Below are 14,642 nucleotides of genomic sequence, written 5' to 3'. Positions count from 1 at the left end.
ATGTTTATGGCAGGTCCCTTATTAATGTTGATTTGCATAGGTTTAGTAAGGCAGTGTTGCCTTAGTGAGTCAGTAATTTAATATAAATTGAGTGAGAAGTCTTTTAATTCAGATTTCAAGTACTGTGTATTTTTGAGTCACTCCATTGTCATAAGGTTTTAATGTTCTTTTGTTTTCATGTTATTTGGCTATCTTTTGTTCCCATAGCTTTAGGTGATAGCTTAGCAAATATGTTTTTTGAGATAGAATCATGGATTGTTGACACCATGCTTAGGGACTATTTAGTAATTGGTTAAGTAAAGAAGGGACAGATTAATGACATTTTCAGTTTCCTGTTCTCATCCTTCTCATGGGTGGAAACAGTGTCTTAGTGTGCTATACTATTACATGTTAACATAGTACAAAGACCATGATAAATGAAGACACTTCCAGAAACAATTACATGACTTGGAATTCAGGAACCAAGTGCTTGCATTTCGTGTTTGCTGGAGGCTTCAATGCATCACAGTTGATTCTTTTGAAGGAAACAAGCTAACTTGGCTCTGATAGGTCAACTAATAAAGGTAGAATCATAGTACCTTTGTAAGACGTTCAGGAAGATTTTTATCTCAGAATTTTTTTTCTACAAGTTAGCTCATCTGCAATAAACTGGAATACAAGCAGGTAACATGGTCCTGCAATAAATGGCACATGAAGTTAGCAGAACCAGTCAAGGGCCCTCTGCCAGTACAGATAACAGGCTCTTTTCCTTATGTACTTTTGCCATGTCTGGCTGCTCATCAAAACATTTGTTTGAACTTTGCAACATTTTGACTATCCTGTATCACTGCTGTTTCTCCTCTTGGATTAGCATTTAAGTCTGCCTTTCCCTGGGGCTGTGGAAACCCTCCCCGAGATAAGGCTTGCCTTTTAAGTAAGTGGCTGTTACCAAAGTTGCTGAGCCATTGAGAAACTGTGCCTGGGAGCAGAAAAAATTGTCATTTTTGTTACATTTAGATTAGGGAAAAAGAGAAAAAACAGGAAACATGATAAAAGTAAGTACAATTCTACTTAGTGCATATTTGGTTTTTTGAATTTAATCTAAAGTGTTTTTGAAGAAGGGACTTTAGTAGAATTCTGAAAATACTTTGTATTTTCTGTGGATAAGAATATCTAAATTATACTAAGAGGATGAAATTCATCAAGAAAATGTCTTAATTTCACTGCATAAGCCAGTCATTGATTTCCTGAACTGATGTCATAGGTACTTGATGTTGTAATCTTTCTCTATCGTATTTCCTGTGGCAGGATTAGTCTGGTCTATCCATTTATCCTTTCAATGCACAGGTGCAATACTGGTACTGATTTGTTTTACAAATGCAGCAGTCTAACACAGATCTAGAACCTGTGTCTTCCATGGCTTTGCTGCCAGGATGAAGCCTGTGCTCTAAGACATTGAAATGACTGTGATTGTTGCACAATAATTTGCAGAAGAAAGAGGTGCAAAATTGCTGGAGATGGGAGTCATGGACTTCAAATGTAGTTTTGAAGTCTGAATCTGTTGTCTTTCTTGTAAAAGCAGATTGAATGCCAGGATGCCTTGGAAGCAGCAGCTCGGGCAGAGGGCCTGCCACTGGACATCTCTGTGCATTCCCAGCTGAGAATGCTGGATGAAGAGCATCACAAGGGCAAATACCACCATGGTCTGAATGCACTGAAACCCATACGGACCACTTCCAAGTACGTCTTTAGGCTACCACAGAACTCATACAGCATTTGCTTTTCAAACCAGTGACAAAGCAGAATTGCAGATGTAGGTCTGCTGACTGGTACTGGAAACATCAGAATTTGTTTAGCAAGTGTGGCTGGCATGGACCATTTGGTACTCTGAGTGCTTTCAATGAGAGGAGGCTTTGTTTTTCTTGAAGATTGACATTTCCTGTTTCCTTTTTCATTTGTTTGTGATTTTTCTTTAATTCTTTTAGACACCAGCACCCGGTTGATAATGCTGGGCTTTTTTCCTCCATGACCTTCTCCTGGCTCACACCTTTGGCCCACAGAGCATACAAGAAAGGGGAATTGTTTATGGATGATGTATGGTCTTTATCAAGGCATGAGTCTTCAGATGTCAACTGCAGAAGGTAAAGACATGCAGTTCATTATTATTTTCTTGTTTCCATTTATTACGTTATTACATGCAGGCAATGGTATAGTGTTGCCCTAGAAGAACAGCACTGACATTTTGTTTTGCCTTTCTCAGAATGGTGGAATTCACTTTCATCTTTCAGAGACAGCTTTCTCATTCAGCACAGTTTCTGTAGCCTTGTCTATTTCAGTGAAATTGGGGGATTATATCTTTAGGACTGTCTTACAATTATTCTGATTTTGCATGTCTTTAATCTGGTTTTCTATTAAAACAAATTTTTTTCTCAAGGCTACAGTGAAAAATTCTTGTGCTAAAATGAGAAATGATACTGTCAGTAGCAAGGTGACTTGAATGTGGATCAGATCTTCTGATCAGGCTTACCTTCTATGGTTAATGAGAATTTCTTCAGGTTTTGACTCTGCAGTCTTCAGTCAGTTCAGCAGAGAGACTGTCAGTATATTAAGACTGCCAAAGAAACTCCAGGCAAAGAAAAAGCATTGTGTTTTTAATCCCTCTGTCCTATGGAAGTAACACTACATAGATATTTCTCTTTACCTCACAGAGTGTATTTATTAATATTATTTTTTGTTGTTCTGAGCTAGGAAGCACTTAGAGTTTTCACAAAGAAGTATGTATGAGACTGTACCTTCTCTCATGGTGAAAAATTTATTACATGAATAAATGTCATAAGTCTTCTGTTTTTATTAGGCTGGAAAGATTGTGGCAGGAAGAACTAAAAGAAAATGGGCCTGATGATGCTTCTCTCCGGAGGGTTGTGTGGATTTTCTGCCGCACCAGGCTCATCCTTTCCATAGTGTGTCTGATGATCACGCAGCTCGCGGGTTTCAGTGGACCAGTAAGTAATATCCATCCTTTTTTTAACGACCCCAGAGGGCTCCATCTCGTGGCCAACTGTAAAATCTTAAGGTTTCATTGCAGAATCACTTACACGTTTTGACTAGCTAGAAATCTTGGGGTAAAATTCCAGAGCAATTCAATAATCCAAGATAGGATTCCTACAGCTGATGGATCAGTTGCTGAATACCCAGGCAAGTTCTTGGGGAAGGGAGGGGGAGTTTAGGTATCCTGGAGGAAATGGACTTTTTGTTTTTTCTCTTTGGTTTTGAGTATAGTTTAAAGTTCTTCCCTAACTGCATAAGCTTAACTGCATAACTTGCTTTTTTCATAAGATTCTTATGTGCAGGTCTTCTAATTGTTTTTCTCTTTGAAATTCTGTAAATTTATCTTGGAATAAAATTCAGTCTGATAAAACCCTAATCTTAAATTATTGGCATTAATAAGTCTTCGAGAAGCGGACCGAAACAATTCTGAGAGCACTGCTTAAAAACTAATGTGAGCAGGTCTCAAGAAGCCTGTGGGCATAGTCTTTACTGATCCTACAGAGAATGGCCAGACAGGTTTCAGGTAGAAGTGTTAGAAAACGTTGTTGCCTCTAGGAACGGCTGCTGTTTGTTGCTGAGGGTCGTTATTGAAGATAACAACATGGGACTTGACATTCACGCCATTTTTTGTCACCTGTTTGTTGCACGTGCTGTGCAGATTTAAAGTTGAAATTTTGACTAAATTTATTCTCTACACATTTCCCTTGAGGAGTAGGAGCAGTATTACTGCTAGTAGTACACGTTTGTGTGCTGGTAAGCTGGAGGTTCATTTCTTGGGTAAGTACACTTGGGTGCACTGTTAGGTGAAATGTCTTTTTAAAATGTTCTCCTGCTTTTCAATGTCTTATCAAAAAATGATGTTCTGTTTTTTAAGTCTTCTTAAAGTTTGCCTTGTTTCATGTAATATGAATAACAATGAATGTTTCTGTGGTATTGTTTTCTTTGTAATATTTTATAGTTGTCTTTATTATAAAATACATGAACATACTTTGGTAATTAACAATAAATTATGATTAAGGTTTTAACAGCACTAGCTTTTCCCAAGAAGAGCTTCTGTCATTGTTTCACTACAGGGCTTGAGGAGCTTCTTTTATCATTAGCAAAGAACTTGCAGCAGGGTTACCCCTAATTTCTGTAGTGTAATGGTCTCAATTTGTCTCAGCCAAACTGCTGAATGAGAGAGAGCCAGAGGGGAAGGGAGAAAACAAACCAGCTTGATTATGTTGGGGGCTGCTGCTGCAATTGATGCTTGATATGGGTAACTTAAAATTATCTACAGACAGTTGCCCATTTACAGACAACCTTATTCATTTTTCTGAATAAGGCCCAATTCATTTTTGGTTCTACCATTTGGCATGAAAATAAGTCCTTACCATCCCTCCTCCCTGTTTTTAAAAATGGCATGCCTCAGGGATATGCCTATGCTGTCTCCTCAGAAGTATCAGTGCTTTCTTGTATTGCTACCCCCTTTCAGTCACCTGAAGGTGAGAAGGGAGATCAGGAAAAGCACTTGACTTGACCTCATGTATTGGAGGAAAATTATAAAAGTGGAGTTAAACACTATATTAAACTTTAAAAATTTAAATTGAATGTCTATGATCTTAAAATGCCAGCAAATGGCTGTGGCTTTGCTAATGAGCATTGTGATGGTTATAACTGGAAAGGAGTTGTTCCAGACTGCCTGTGTGGACTCTTTTGCTTTGGTTGGGTGTTTTTTTTTGGTATCAGATCCTTCAAGGGTCTTCCTCTTTTTTTATTTTGATACATTTTGCATCTGGCACAGAACCTAAACCTGGTGAGTCAGCTGCATGTGTCAGACTGCCTTGTAATAACCATCAGAATGTACTAGTATAGGTGATACATTATTTATCTCCAATAAATACTTGCTACTATTTGATCAGCTACCAAAACTTCCAAGTTCTGGTGGAGGAGCAAAGAGGTTTCTTCATTACGAAACATAATTGGTTTAACTCCAGGTCTGAACAATGTACCTCTTTGCTACTGTTCAGAGCTATTCTTCCCATTTGGGAGATGGGGAAACTCGCTATTTTAGTGGAGCACAGCTTGACACTTTGGTCAGTTACTGGAGGGGGGAGTGGTAAGCTGTGGGAGGTAAGTGTTCCAGTTTCCCCGTTGGCTCTGGCTGCAGCCTGCCCCGTGCTGGGGCGCGCCGGCTGCAGCAGGGACGCCGGCACTGCAGTGGGACCAGTGACAGAAGCTGTTCTTCAGCATTTTCAGGATGGCTGTTTTCTGCGTCAGGATGAGGCATTCCTGCTGGCCAGAGCCACCGCCAAGAGCAAAGGTAAGGTAATGTTTATTCCATGGGAATGCTTAAGACAGCCCAGCAGCTTGTACCAACCACTACGGTAATAGCCGCAGGAGCTCTCTCCCCCCTTAGATTAGTTTATATGCTGTAATGTTTTTGTTTTGTAAATAACTTTATGCTGGATTCTTTTCATTAAACTAATATGAATTTGAATAGTACTTGTTCAGATGTAAATGTTAATTTTCTGTGACTTTTTTCCCCTCCCTTTTCAAAATTCTTTAATCTGCTGTTTCCTCTTTTCTTTCTTCTGGAACAAAAATAAATTGGGGTATAATGTAAGCTGGTCTCTATTTCATCATTGGAGATGCTGAATCTATAAAATAGTGCTGCAAAATTGCACTAAAGTTTTGGGAGGAATGAGACCCCAGGAAACATCTGCTATCTTTATACATCCTCTCTTGGAGACTTTCAGCAATGCTGTGGTGTGTGAGAAAATGCTTGCAGTCTGCGACCATGCTGAGTTACAGCTCGTGAGGAAAAAAGGGGATTTTCACCCCAGTTGCTCAGTGACTCAGTTGCATATGTTGGATTGAATACTGGAAAAAGAAGTCAGTAATCTCCACAGTAACTGCAGACCAACTGTATGCAGTTGTGATCCAAACAGTCGATGTAAAATTAAGTCCAATCAGGAGAAAGTTGGAACGCAATAGATCTGTGAATGTGAGCTCCTCACATTTGTTCAGTGGTCGGTATGTAAATTTTCTCAGTGGCCATTCTAGAATCTGATGGGCATCTGGCTTTAATTCACACCTGTGAAAAAGAGCAAAATTATTTACAGCATGTTTCCTTGGTTCTGATGTACAGAATTATTTTCCTCTGAACAGATGAATTTGATCTCCTTTTTTGTTTTGATATTTGGTGCTGGGCTGTAGCTATCAAAACCTTTGCTGGAGTTGTGGGGTTTTGTTTTTTTCCTCTTTCTTCAAACTATATAGAACTCCTACTTGCAAAACATGATTTAGCCAAGAGGACTTCAACGGACTATGATGTGAAAGGCTTCTCAAATATTTTCTTTGGTCTCAGATTTTTTGTTGATTTTTCTTGTGGGCTAAGGTAATTCTCTACTCCGTGCTAGTATATCGAAAGCACCAGTATTTTAAAACATCATTTGTTGAAAAGCTCTCTAGGAAGTCTCTTGCTGTCTGTGAAGCCTTACTGTAGGATACTTTTGAAACCAGATTTCAGAATTTGTGCAGCCTCAGAAACCTCCTCTGTTGGTACCTTCAAGTTTGACTTCTTTTGGACTCCGTGAACAAATACCATTCTGTTTTTGTATCTTTATAATTTTGTGTATAGATTTAAATCTAATTTGCTAGAAGCTAAGACTGACTGTTAGATATTAGCCCTTTATAATTATCCTGTATGTGCAGATTGTATGTTTATACAATGGTCTACCTGTTGTATAGTGTTCTTGAGTTGTTACCATTTAAGATGACACTTCATTTCAAATAAAAGCCTATTGTTTCACAGTTAATAATATTTAATGCTGGTGGTTGTGAATTGTATGATGTTATATTGTGCCATTGGACCACAAAGAGCTGGAGTTGGGAATTGGTGGTTGTGGGGGCTGTCCTCTTTCTGCAGGTGATGTTTGAAATGTGATTCCTGAGGTAAAGTGTTTGTTTTTGGGGGAAGAGGGTATGGGGAGGGATTGAATGGTTAATTTTTTTGTCTTTTTTTTTTTTCCCTCCCCATCCCCAATGATTTGTGGTATTGTGTACCTTGTGCTTTCTGCTTGTTTTTTTCTTTACTATTAAACTGCTGATGTTTATTTCCAGGAATGTTTTGCAAATGTCCTTCTCACTCTTCCCCTCTACAACTGTAGGTACATTGTTCCTTTTTATCAAATAAGCACGTTTGAAGCAAACCAAAGATAAAATAAAAAAGGTCTTAATGTCACGTAAAGGAATGTTTCTTAATGTGTGCAGATGTTATAAGTAGTGACTATATTTTAAAACTCTTCTATATGATAATGCATTGCTTTCAGCTAACTGACACATTTATGTTAAGTTAGAAGACACGGAGGATTAGGAGCGTGCTGCGAGGAATATGGTTCCAAATTAAACTCTCTTTACTTACTAAATTTGACTCAGTGCTTGGCTCTCAGCAGGGCTTGTGTTACAGTACTTCTTGTATTGACACCTTTTACTTCTGGAAAGAAGATGCTTTCTGTATCAAATGGCTCTTTTAAAAGCAAAGTAGCCTACTTATTTCTAACTTAACATAAAGTTGTTGTGTGGTCTTCCGGGGCGATGGGGTGTTCATGCAAGCTTGCATTTCTTCCTGTAGGCCTTCGTTGTGAAACACCTCTTGGAGTATACCCAGCAGAGTGAGTCCAACCTGCAGTACAGCTTGTTTTTAGTTTTTGGCATCTTTATGACGGAAGTGGTGCGATCGTGGTCCCTGGCACTAACCTGGGCGCTCAACTATCGCACGGGGGTCAGACTGCGCGGGGCTGTCCTGACCATGGCCTTCAAGAAAATCCTTAAGCTGAAGAACATCAAGGAGAAGTCTCTTGGAGAGGTAAGCTGCAGCCTTGTTTTGGAAATGGCAATGTGAAAAGGGATGTGTAATACATTCCTTTGAGAACAAGCTGTGCCTTAAATCTAAATTATCTGTTCTGTTTTTCAGCTCATAAATGTTTGTTCCAACGATGGTCAGAGGATGTTTGAAGCTGCAGCAGTTGGCAGTTTGTTGGCTGGGGGCCCTATTGTGGCCATCTTGGGAATGGTTTATAATGTGATTATTCTGGGTCCAACAGGCTTCTTGGGATCTGCTGTCTTCATCCTCTTTTACCCAGCAATGGTGAGTTGGAGAGAGTTAACACTTACTTCATTTTTCTTAGGCCAGAGAAATGTATAGTTCTGAATAGAAAATTTTGAAATGTGCTAGGTTTAGCCAGTTTATAGCATTGCACTTTATTGAAGGCATTTACAAGATAGTGTATGAAGCAGAAATATGGAATCAGGAAGCTCAAAGTGACAAAATTAGAAAATGGGGATAGGAAAGCTGATAGATTTGGCTGAGACTAATATTCATAGCTCAATGAAACTGCAGAATACTGAAGACTTGCCACTGTATTCATTATACATGTTTTATAAACCATGGAGGCTGAATACTGTGAGGTTCACTGTGGTCCAATTGATCTGGCCAAAATTAAGGATTGTGTAGTGGGAGTTGCATTTTAGAGGGGAATGAGGAGTGGAGTTTGAACATGTTTTCCAGTTCTTTCCAGGAGTCCTCCTTTATTGATGGAGACTTCAGAAGAGTTGGCAAGTGTGTGAAGAAAGGCAAGGAGCTAAGGCTTCCTGAAGTAGTGTGTTGGGTTTGAATTTCAGACCAGGAATGGGATGAATGTAAGAGTTAGCAGATACTTTTAAAACATATCAAACACAACTTTCTGGTTTTAGATTAGTTTAATAAAAATGTTAAAAACTGTTTTGCTACCTTCATAGCACTGGCATGGATGAGAAATTGATCAGACTGGGCCAAGTCCTGATTTGCCTTACAGAATCAGGTTAAAAATCTGGCTAAAGTGGGGGTCAACTTCATGTGTCTTCAGGTTAACTTTGTGCTTCAGAAACTTTAACTGAACTAGTACTAATCAATACTGGTAAAAGTGCACACCTTTATTCTCTCAAATTTTTGTTGAAATTTGCTCTCACAGGTCTGGTGCTTGCTGCAGATGGGGCAGGAGGAAATGAATGATGTTCCCAGCCTGAGTTTTATGTTAGGGCAGCAGTTTCCTGGCCCTATCCCTGAATCCCCTTTTCAGATTAAAAATTCATTTTCTCTGGTAATTAGGAATTTAAGGTACTTGCTTTTCCCGAGTTGCCATTAATGTTTCATGGTGTTTTTTGTTTCAGATGTTTGTGTCGCGCCTCACAGCTTATTTCAGAAGAAAATGCGTAGCAACAACAGATGAACGTGTGCAAAAGATGAATGAAGTTCTTAATTACATTAAATTCATTAAAATGTATGCCTGGGTCAAACCATTTTCTCAGAATGTTCAAAGTGAGTTCCCACAGTCTGTGAATGTCTCCTTTGCTGCAGATGCCCCACTACTTTGTAGCATTGTGCATCCTGACTTTGTGCTGTAGGTGCTGCTGTACAAGCAGTGTAAGAACTGTCATCCTTCAGGCTCCTCTGTGTTATGGACAGTGGGTTGGACAAACAGACCTGCTTCTAAAACTTCACCTTCTAGTGTAATGATGTTTGTGGGATGACACTAATTAAGTTTTTCAATTTTTTTCCTCTTTTATCACTTAAAAAATCCCTATTATTTGTGTGGAGATTAGACCATTATAGTTTCCTCCTCCTTAATTGCTTTCCTTATGAGAATGTTTATAATGTAATAAACACTAAAGTGTAGACTTAGGCCTCTTACTCACTGTTTATAGTGCTATGGTACTGTCTGTTTTGTGTATGTACCCCCTGAATCACAGTTCAAATGTGGTGCCCCTCTTTGTATCTCTAGAAATTCGTGAGGAGGAACGCAAAATCTTGGAGCGTGCAGGCTACTTCCAGAGCATCACTGTGGGAGTGGCTCCCATTGTTGTTGTCATTGCCAGTGTGGTGACCTTTTCTGTCCATATGATCCTTGGCTATGACCTTACAGCAGCTCAGGTAAGCTGTTGAAAATATTCTTTATGCTTTTGCTTCTGTAGCTTTTGTGCTGAGCCATTTCTTGTGTGGCTGTGCCCATGTGGCCAGGCTGTATCTTGGCTCACAGAAGTGAATTATGGCTGTGACAGCAGCAGGTGGAGTCTTATATTTTGCACAAAAGGGCTCTTGGTGCTCTTTTGTCCTGACCTTCCTCAGAACAGGTTTTGGGCTGAATATAAATAAGTCCTCCTGCATTGGGGATTACTGGATGTTTTTGTTTTGAGGTGTGCTTGGATGCAAACAGTACAAATGTCTAAAAACAGGATTTGAATTTGTGCCTTCACTAGTAGGTTAATGTGGAATTTGACCTGCAAACAGAACAAGTTGTCATGGTCTGTTAAAAGCACTAGAGAAGGAGTTGGGTAGATTTGCTGTTTGAGAATTGGATGTTGGATATTTAAATGGTTGTTCTTGGACTGGGCCTTTTCTATGGTTTTGACTTGCTGCTGTGCCATTTCAGCTTTTAGAAGGCTGGAGCTGTTAGAATGTTGCATCCAAGTGTGATTATTTTCCTTTTCTCATTTTTAGGCATTCACAGTGGTCACTGTCTTTAACTCAATGACTTTTGCTCTCAAAGTAACTCCGTTCTCAGTGAAGTCTCTGTCTGAGGCATCTGTTTCTGTTGACAGATTTAAGGTAAGCAGTCATTTGGCCTCACAGTTTTCTCTGTAAGTGTGGAGTGTTGTATGTGTTCAGTAGATGCAAAGGGAACACTTGGAAGGTAACATGATTTTAATGGCAGAGAAGTTATATTTCTTTACACTTAGCATTCTAGATTATTTGATTCTGCAAGAGATATAAATGTAGTGAAGGAATATTAGCAGTTCCAAAATAAAATAATACCAGTGTGAGAAGCAAAATAGTCTGATTCAAAGATTTTATGATTTTGAAGTTGGCCACAGGAAGAGAGAGGAGTGAAGGACTCAATGGCTCACTGTATAATTTTAACTCCATTTTAAGAACATCTATATGAAAAGACTGCAACATGTGTACAATGAAATTTTATGCTTTGCTAATAAAGCTTTTTGAAAATACCAGGTGTTAGGTAAGCAGGTTGATAAAAATCAGTGGGGTTTTATCTGTGGTCATAGAACCCTGAGGTTTTATATTTCCAGACCAGATTAAGTGACTGAAATTCCTCTGTATCAGTAAAATGAGTTGTGATCTGGCAAAACAGATCTATGGCAGAAAATGTAAAACCCTGATAATGAACAATCTTATCTCCCATCACGGGGATTGGAGGATGAATACACTGTGTGTACTTTATGAACTCAGAGGGGAGACCTTTACTTTGTCTTGTCTCTTGAAGATAACAGTGCATTACACATTGTGGAAATTTCCAGAATGGAAAACAGCACTTTCCAAATAGAAACCTTCACAAGCATTGACAGATACATGGATTCTGTGCAATGCATTCATGAAATAAACCTCTGTATGAGAAAGCCAGGATCTGTAGAGTGATTTTGAGATTCCATTGCTTTTAAGCAATTTTGCTTCATCTTCCGAGTGAGCCTAAAATCACTCTTGCTTAAATCTAAGTGCACTAAAGGGAATTTTGTGGGAGGGATGAGAAGTAAAAGGAAATTGAATTTCTCCCAGTTTGCCTATAAATTGTGTAGGAAATGTAACATAAGGTGAGAATACTCTGACATCACAGTAAAAATTTAATTGACTTGTTGGCTCTGTAAATGAGTATGAGCTTTGTTATGAATGTGTGATTCAGACATAGCAATTGCAAGAATAAATAAGGCTGGGAATTGAGAAGTTTTAGTCACAAAAAAACAACTACTTGGTTTAAAACAAATTGTGTAAGTGGCAAACATTTTATCTTGTAATTAAACTGTGTGAAAAAATGTCTTCCCGATCTGTTGATTGTAAATACTGATGGATGTGGTGGAAAACGTGATACAGTTGACTGACTTCTTCTTGCCAAGCAGCCTGAGATAGGTCAGCTACACTTGTGCAAGATGACTTTTCCAGCAGAAAAAGTTGATGGGTAAAGGCTCAAGTTAAAAGCCCTTCTGTCTCCTTCCATAATGAGTTGGTGTGCAGGACAAGTCAGTCACTTTGTCCCAAGTGACCTCTCCTCTCCAAGCTGTGTGTTCTGCTCACGTGTTTTTAATCTGCAACACACAGAGCTGCAGTTGCAAACAGTGTCAAAGGAAGAAGTGCCTGTCACATCACATCCAGAGTATTGCAGTTCTGTGGAAAGTCAAGTGTATCCAGGTGCTTCCACCACATCCAGGAGTGCCCCAGCCACTTAGCAGACCTGGAGTTAGTTTACACTAATGAGCCACCTTTTGCTCTTCAGCTTCCTCCTACTATATAGCCTGATGTGTTTTGCTGCGTGAGTGTGCCGTAGGCTTGTCTCCCAGTCTTGATCAGGTGTCTCATCTTTACACCTCTCTCACAACTCCTATCAGAGTTTATTTCTAATGGAAGAGGTTCATATGATAAAGAAAAAACCAGCCAATCCTCACACCGCGATAGAGGTGAAAAATGCTACCTTGGCTTGGGACTTCTCCCACGCCAGCGTCCAGAGCTCACCAAAGTTGACCCCCAAAGTGAAAAAAGACAAGAAAGTCACCAAGAGCAAGAAAGAGAAAATGAAGCTACAGAATGAGGGACAGCAAGCTGTGCTGGCAGAGCAGAAGGGCCATCTTCTAGTGGACAGTGATGACCATCACAGCCCCGAAGAGGAGCACAAAATCATCCACCTGGTCAGCCTTCGGCTTCAGAGGACTCTGTACAACATTGACTTGGAGATAGAAAAGGTAAGAAAAAATGAAAGGAGGAAATCTGAGCTTTTCAAAGGCCTCATTATAGCTGCCCCCTGGAACAGAGCTGTGCGCTGTTTCATTTTGCATGAAATGGAGCATATTGCTTTTGTGCACTCCTGTAATATCCATGGCAACTGCAGTATCCAGGATGCAGTGTCTGATCTTGCTGTAAACAGCTGTGCCATTTTAGCAGCTACATCTTTGCAAACAGCCTGTGAAACAAGGGCAGGCTGTATAGCTTCCACATCCAGCTGAGGCGTTTGCAGCTCCTAGGACAGTGTGTGAGCCACTGAGCTCAGAGAATCTGCAGGGCACCAGGTAACAGGGCTGCTGGTGAACAGACTGCTCCTGCAGTGGTTTGATAATTTTGCAGTTTTAGCTGCGTTCTGGGTGAGCATTTTAGGTGATTAGGTGTTCCAATGGAGCATAATAGTGCTTTTCATTGAAAAATGTGCAAATTTCTTCCTTGAGAATTCTTGTGCAGGTGGATGCAGGTTTTCAAGAGTTGTAGAAGCATTTGGAGCTATTGCTCCAAGGTGGGTAAAAGCATGTAAGATGTCAAAGAAAAAACATTGAACTTAATACATGACATTATCTACACATACAAAAGCATTGCAGTCTGGCAGTTGGATGTTGTAATAATGAGATCCATATATTCATGGTTAAATTGCCTTATGTAGTTATACAAATAGAAGCATAGTTTAAGATATTTTAAACAGTAAAAATACCTGTATTTTAAACTCTGGGGGAGAATGCATATAGTTTAAAAAATTGCCTAAAGTAGGAGTGCAGTGTAAAGGCTGGTTTTGTCTCAGAAGTCAAAAAAACCCCTGTTTTTGTCTTTCTCTGCTATCAAGAGAAGGCCAGCAATGTGTTCCACAAGTGTCTATATACCTTTCTTGTTCATTTTACATTTTTTACAAAAGGAATAAAAATAGTTTTAATAAGTTAATTGTTTAATGTGGGTATTAACCCACTCATTCTATCACAGAGAAATTCTTCAAAGTGACTGAATTCTAGTATTTTCTTGGTACATGTTCTCTAGCAAATTGGATCTAATTGGCAAGGAGTTTGACTGGACCCATATATGCTTAATTCTCTTTTCTTTCAGACTTTTCCTCTTTCCTTATCACTCTCAAAAGCATCTTGGTGCTTTCTGTTCAGGCAGGCCTTGGTGCTTTTGGTTTTTTGCTCCTCTGGGCCTGTAACCGTAGCAAGAAGGAAGCTGATCTTCAAACACCTTTATTTTTACCTGTAGAGTTGATTTCAGTTTTATTTCACTGTGGGATTGCATTCACTGTATACAATTTGAGCGTTATGATGCTGACTGTTGCTTTTTTTTTGTCTGTTCTGTCACTTCAGAGCTGTCATTTATATCCAACTGTCCTCTCAGAGGAACTAAAGGTAGTCTGAATTCTGAAAGGGAAGATGAATGTAAGAAATGAGAACCATATTTTTTTTCCTTTCTGTGTAGGGAAAACTTGTTGGAATTTGTGGCAGTGTGGGGAGCGGAAAAACTTCACTTATCTCAGCAATTTTAGGACAGGTGAGAAATCCTGTTTTGAGTATTTCTGCTCTTCTTTCCCACCTCCTGTTGCACTTATTTGTGCTCTGTAGAATGCAGTGTGTTGTGAGCATGGGGTGGCACGGTCTCACAGCTGGTGTGTCACTGCAGATGACGCTGTTGGAGGGCAGCATCGCGGTGAGCGGCACCTTCGCGTACGTGGCCCAGCAGGCCTGGATCCTCAACGCCACTCTGCGGGACAACATCCTCTTTGGCAAGGACTATGATGAGGAAAGGTCTGTCAGATGCTTGCTGGTCGTCATGAAAGCTCACTAATTCT

The 14,642-nt window shown here is 39.6% G+C and overlaps 1 protein-coding gene across 9 annotated transcripts in view; it reads left to right on the top strand.

Annotated features, from left to right (window-relative positions):
• Window positions 1–14,642, top strand: part of ABCC5 (ATP binding cassette subfamily C member 5) — a 67,559-nt gene that overhangs the window by 12,926 nt on the left and 39,991 nt on the right. For 3 of the 9 annotated variants that reach the window (XM_071437896.1, XM_071437885.1, XM_071437884.1), the window contains exons 3-13: window positions 1,559–1,719; window positions 1,965–2,120; window positions 2,834–2,981; window positions 7,643–7,876; window positions 7,985–8,158; window positions 9,220–9,367; window positions 9,831–9,979; window positions 10,547–10,654; window positions 12,442–12,792; window positions 14,273–14,344; window positions 14,474–14,598. In XM_071437896.1, coding sequence (XP_071293997.1) covers window positions 1,559–1,719; window positions 1,965–2,120; window positions 2,834–2,981; window positions 7,643–7,876; window positions 7,985–8,158; window positions 9,220–9,367; window positions 9,831–9,979; window positions 10,547–10,654; window positions 12,442–12,792; window positions 14,273–14,344; window positions 14,474–14,598 — 1,826 coding nt within the window. Of the gene's footprint in view, window positions 1–1,558; window positions 1,720–1,964; window positions 2,121–2,833; window positions 7,179–7,642; window positions 7,877–7,984; window positions 8,159–9,219; window positions 9,368–9,830; window positions 9,980–10,546; window positions 10,655–12,329; window positions 12,793–14,272; window positions 14,345–14,473; window positions 14,599–14,642 lie in introns of those variants that run through there. The other 6 variants (XM_071437886.1, XM_071437887.1, XM_071437888.1 and 3 more) reach the window with 6 other exon arrangements.

This window comes from Agelaius tricolor, unplaced genomic scaffold (assembly GCF_023055355.1).
Source record: "Agelaius tricolor isolate 1412-34295 unplaced genomic scaffold, bAgeTri1.0.p SCAF_12, whole genome shotgun sequence".
Classification (NCBI taxonomy): domain Eukaryota; kingdom Metazoa; phylum Chordata; class Aves; order Passeriformes; family Icteridae; genus Agelaius; species Agelaius tricolor.
The sequence above is the reverse complement of the archived record's forward strand: the minus strand, read 5'-3'. Positions and strand labels throughout refer to the sequence as shown.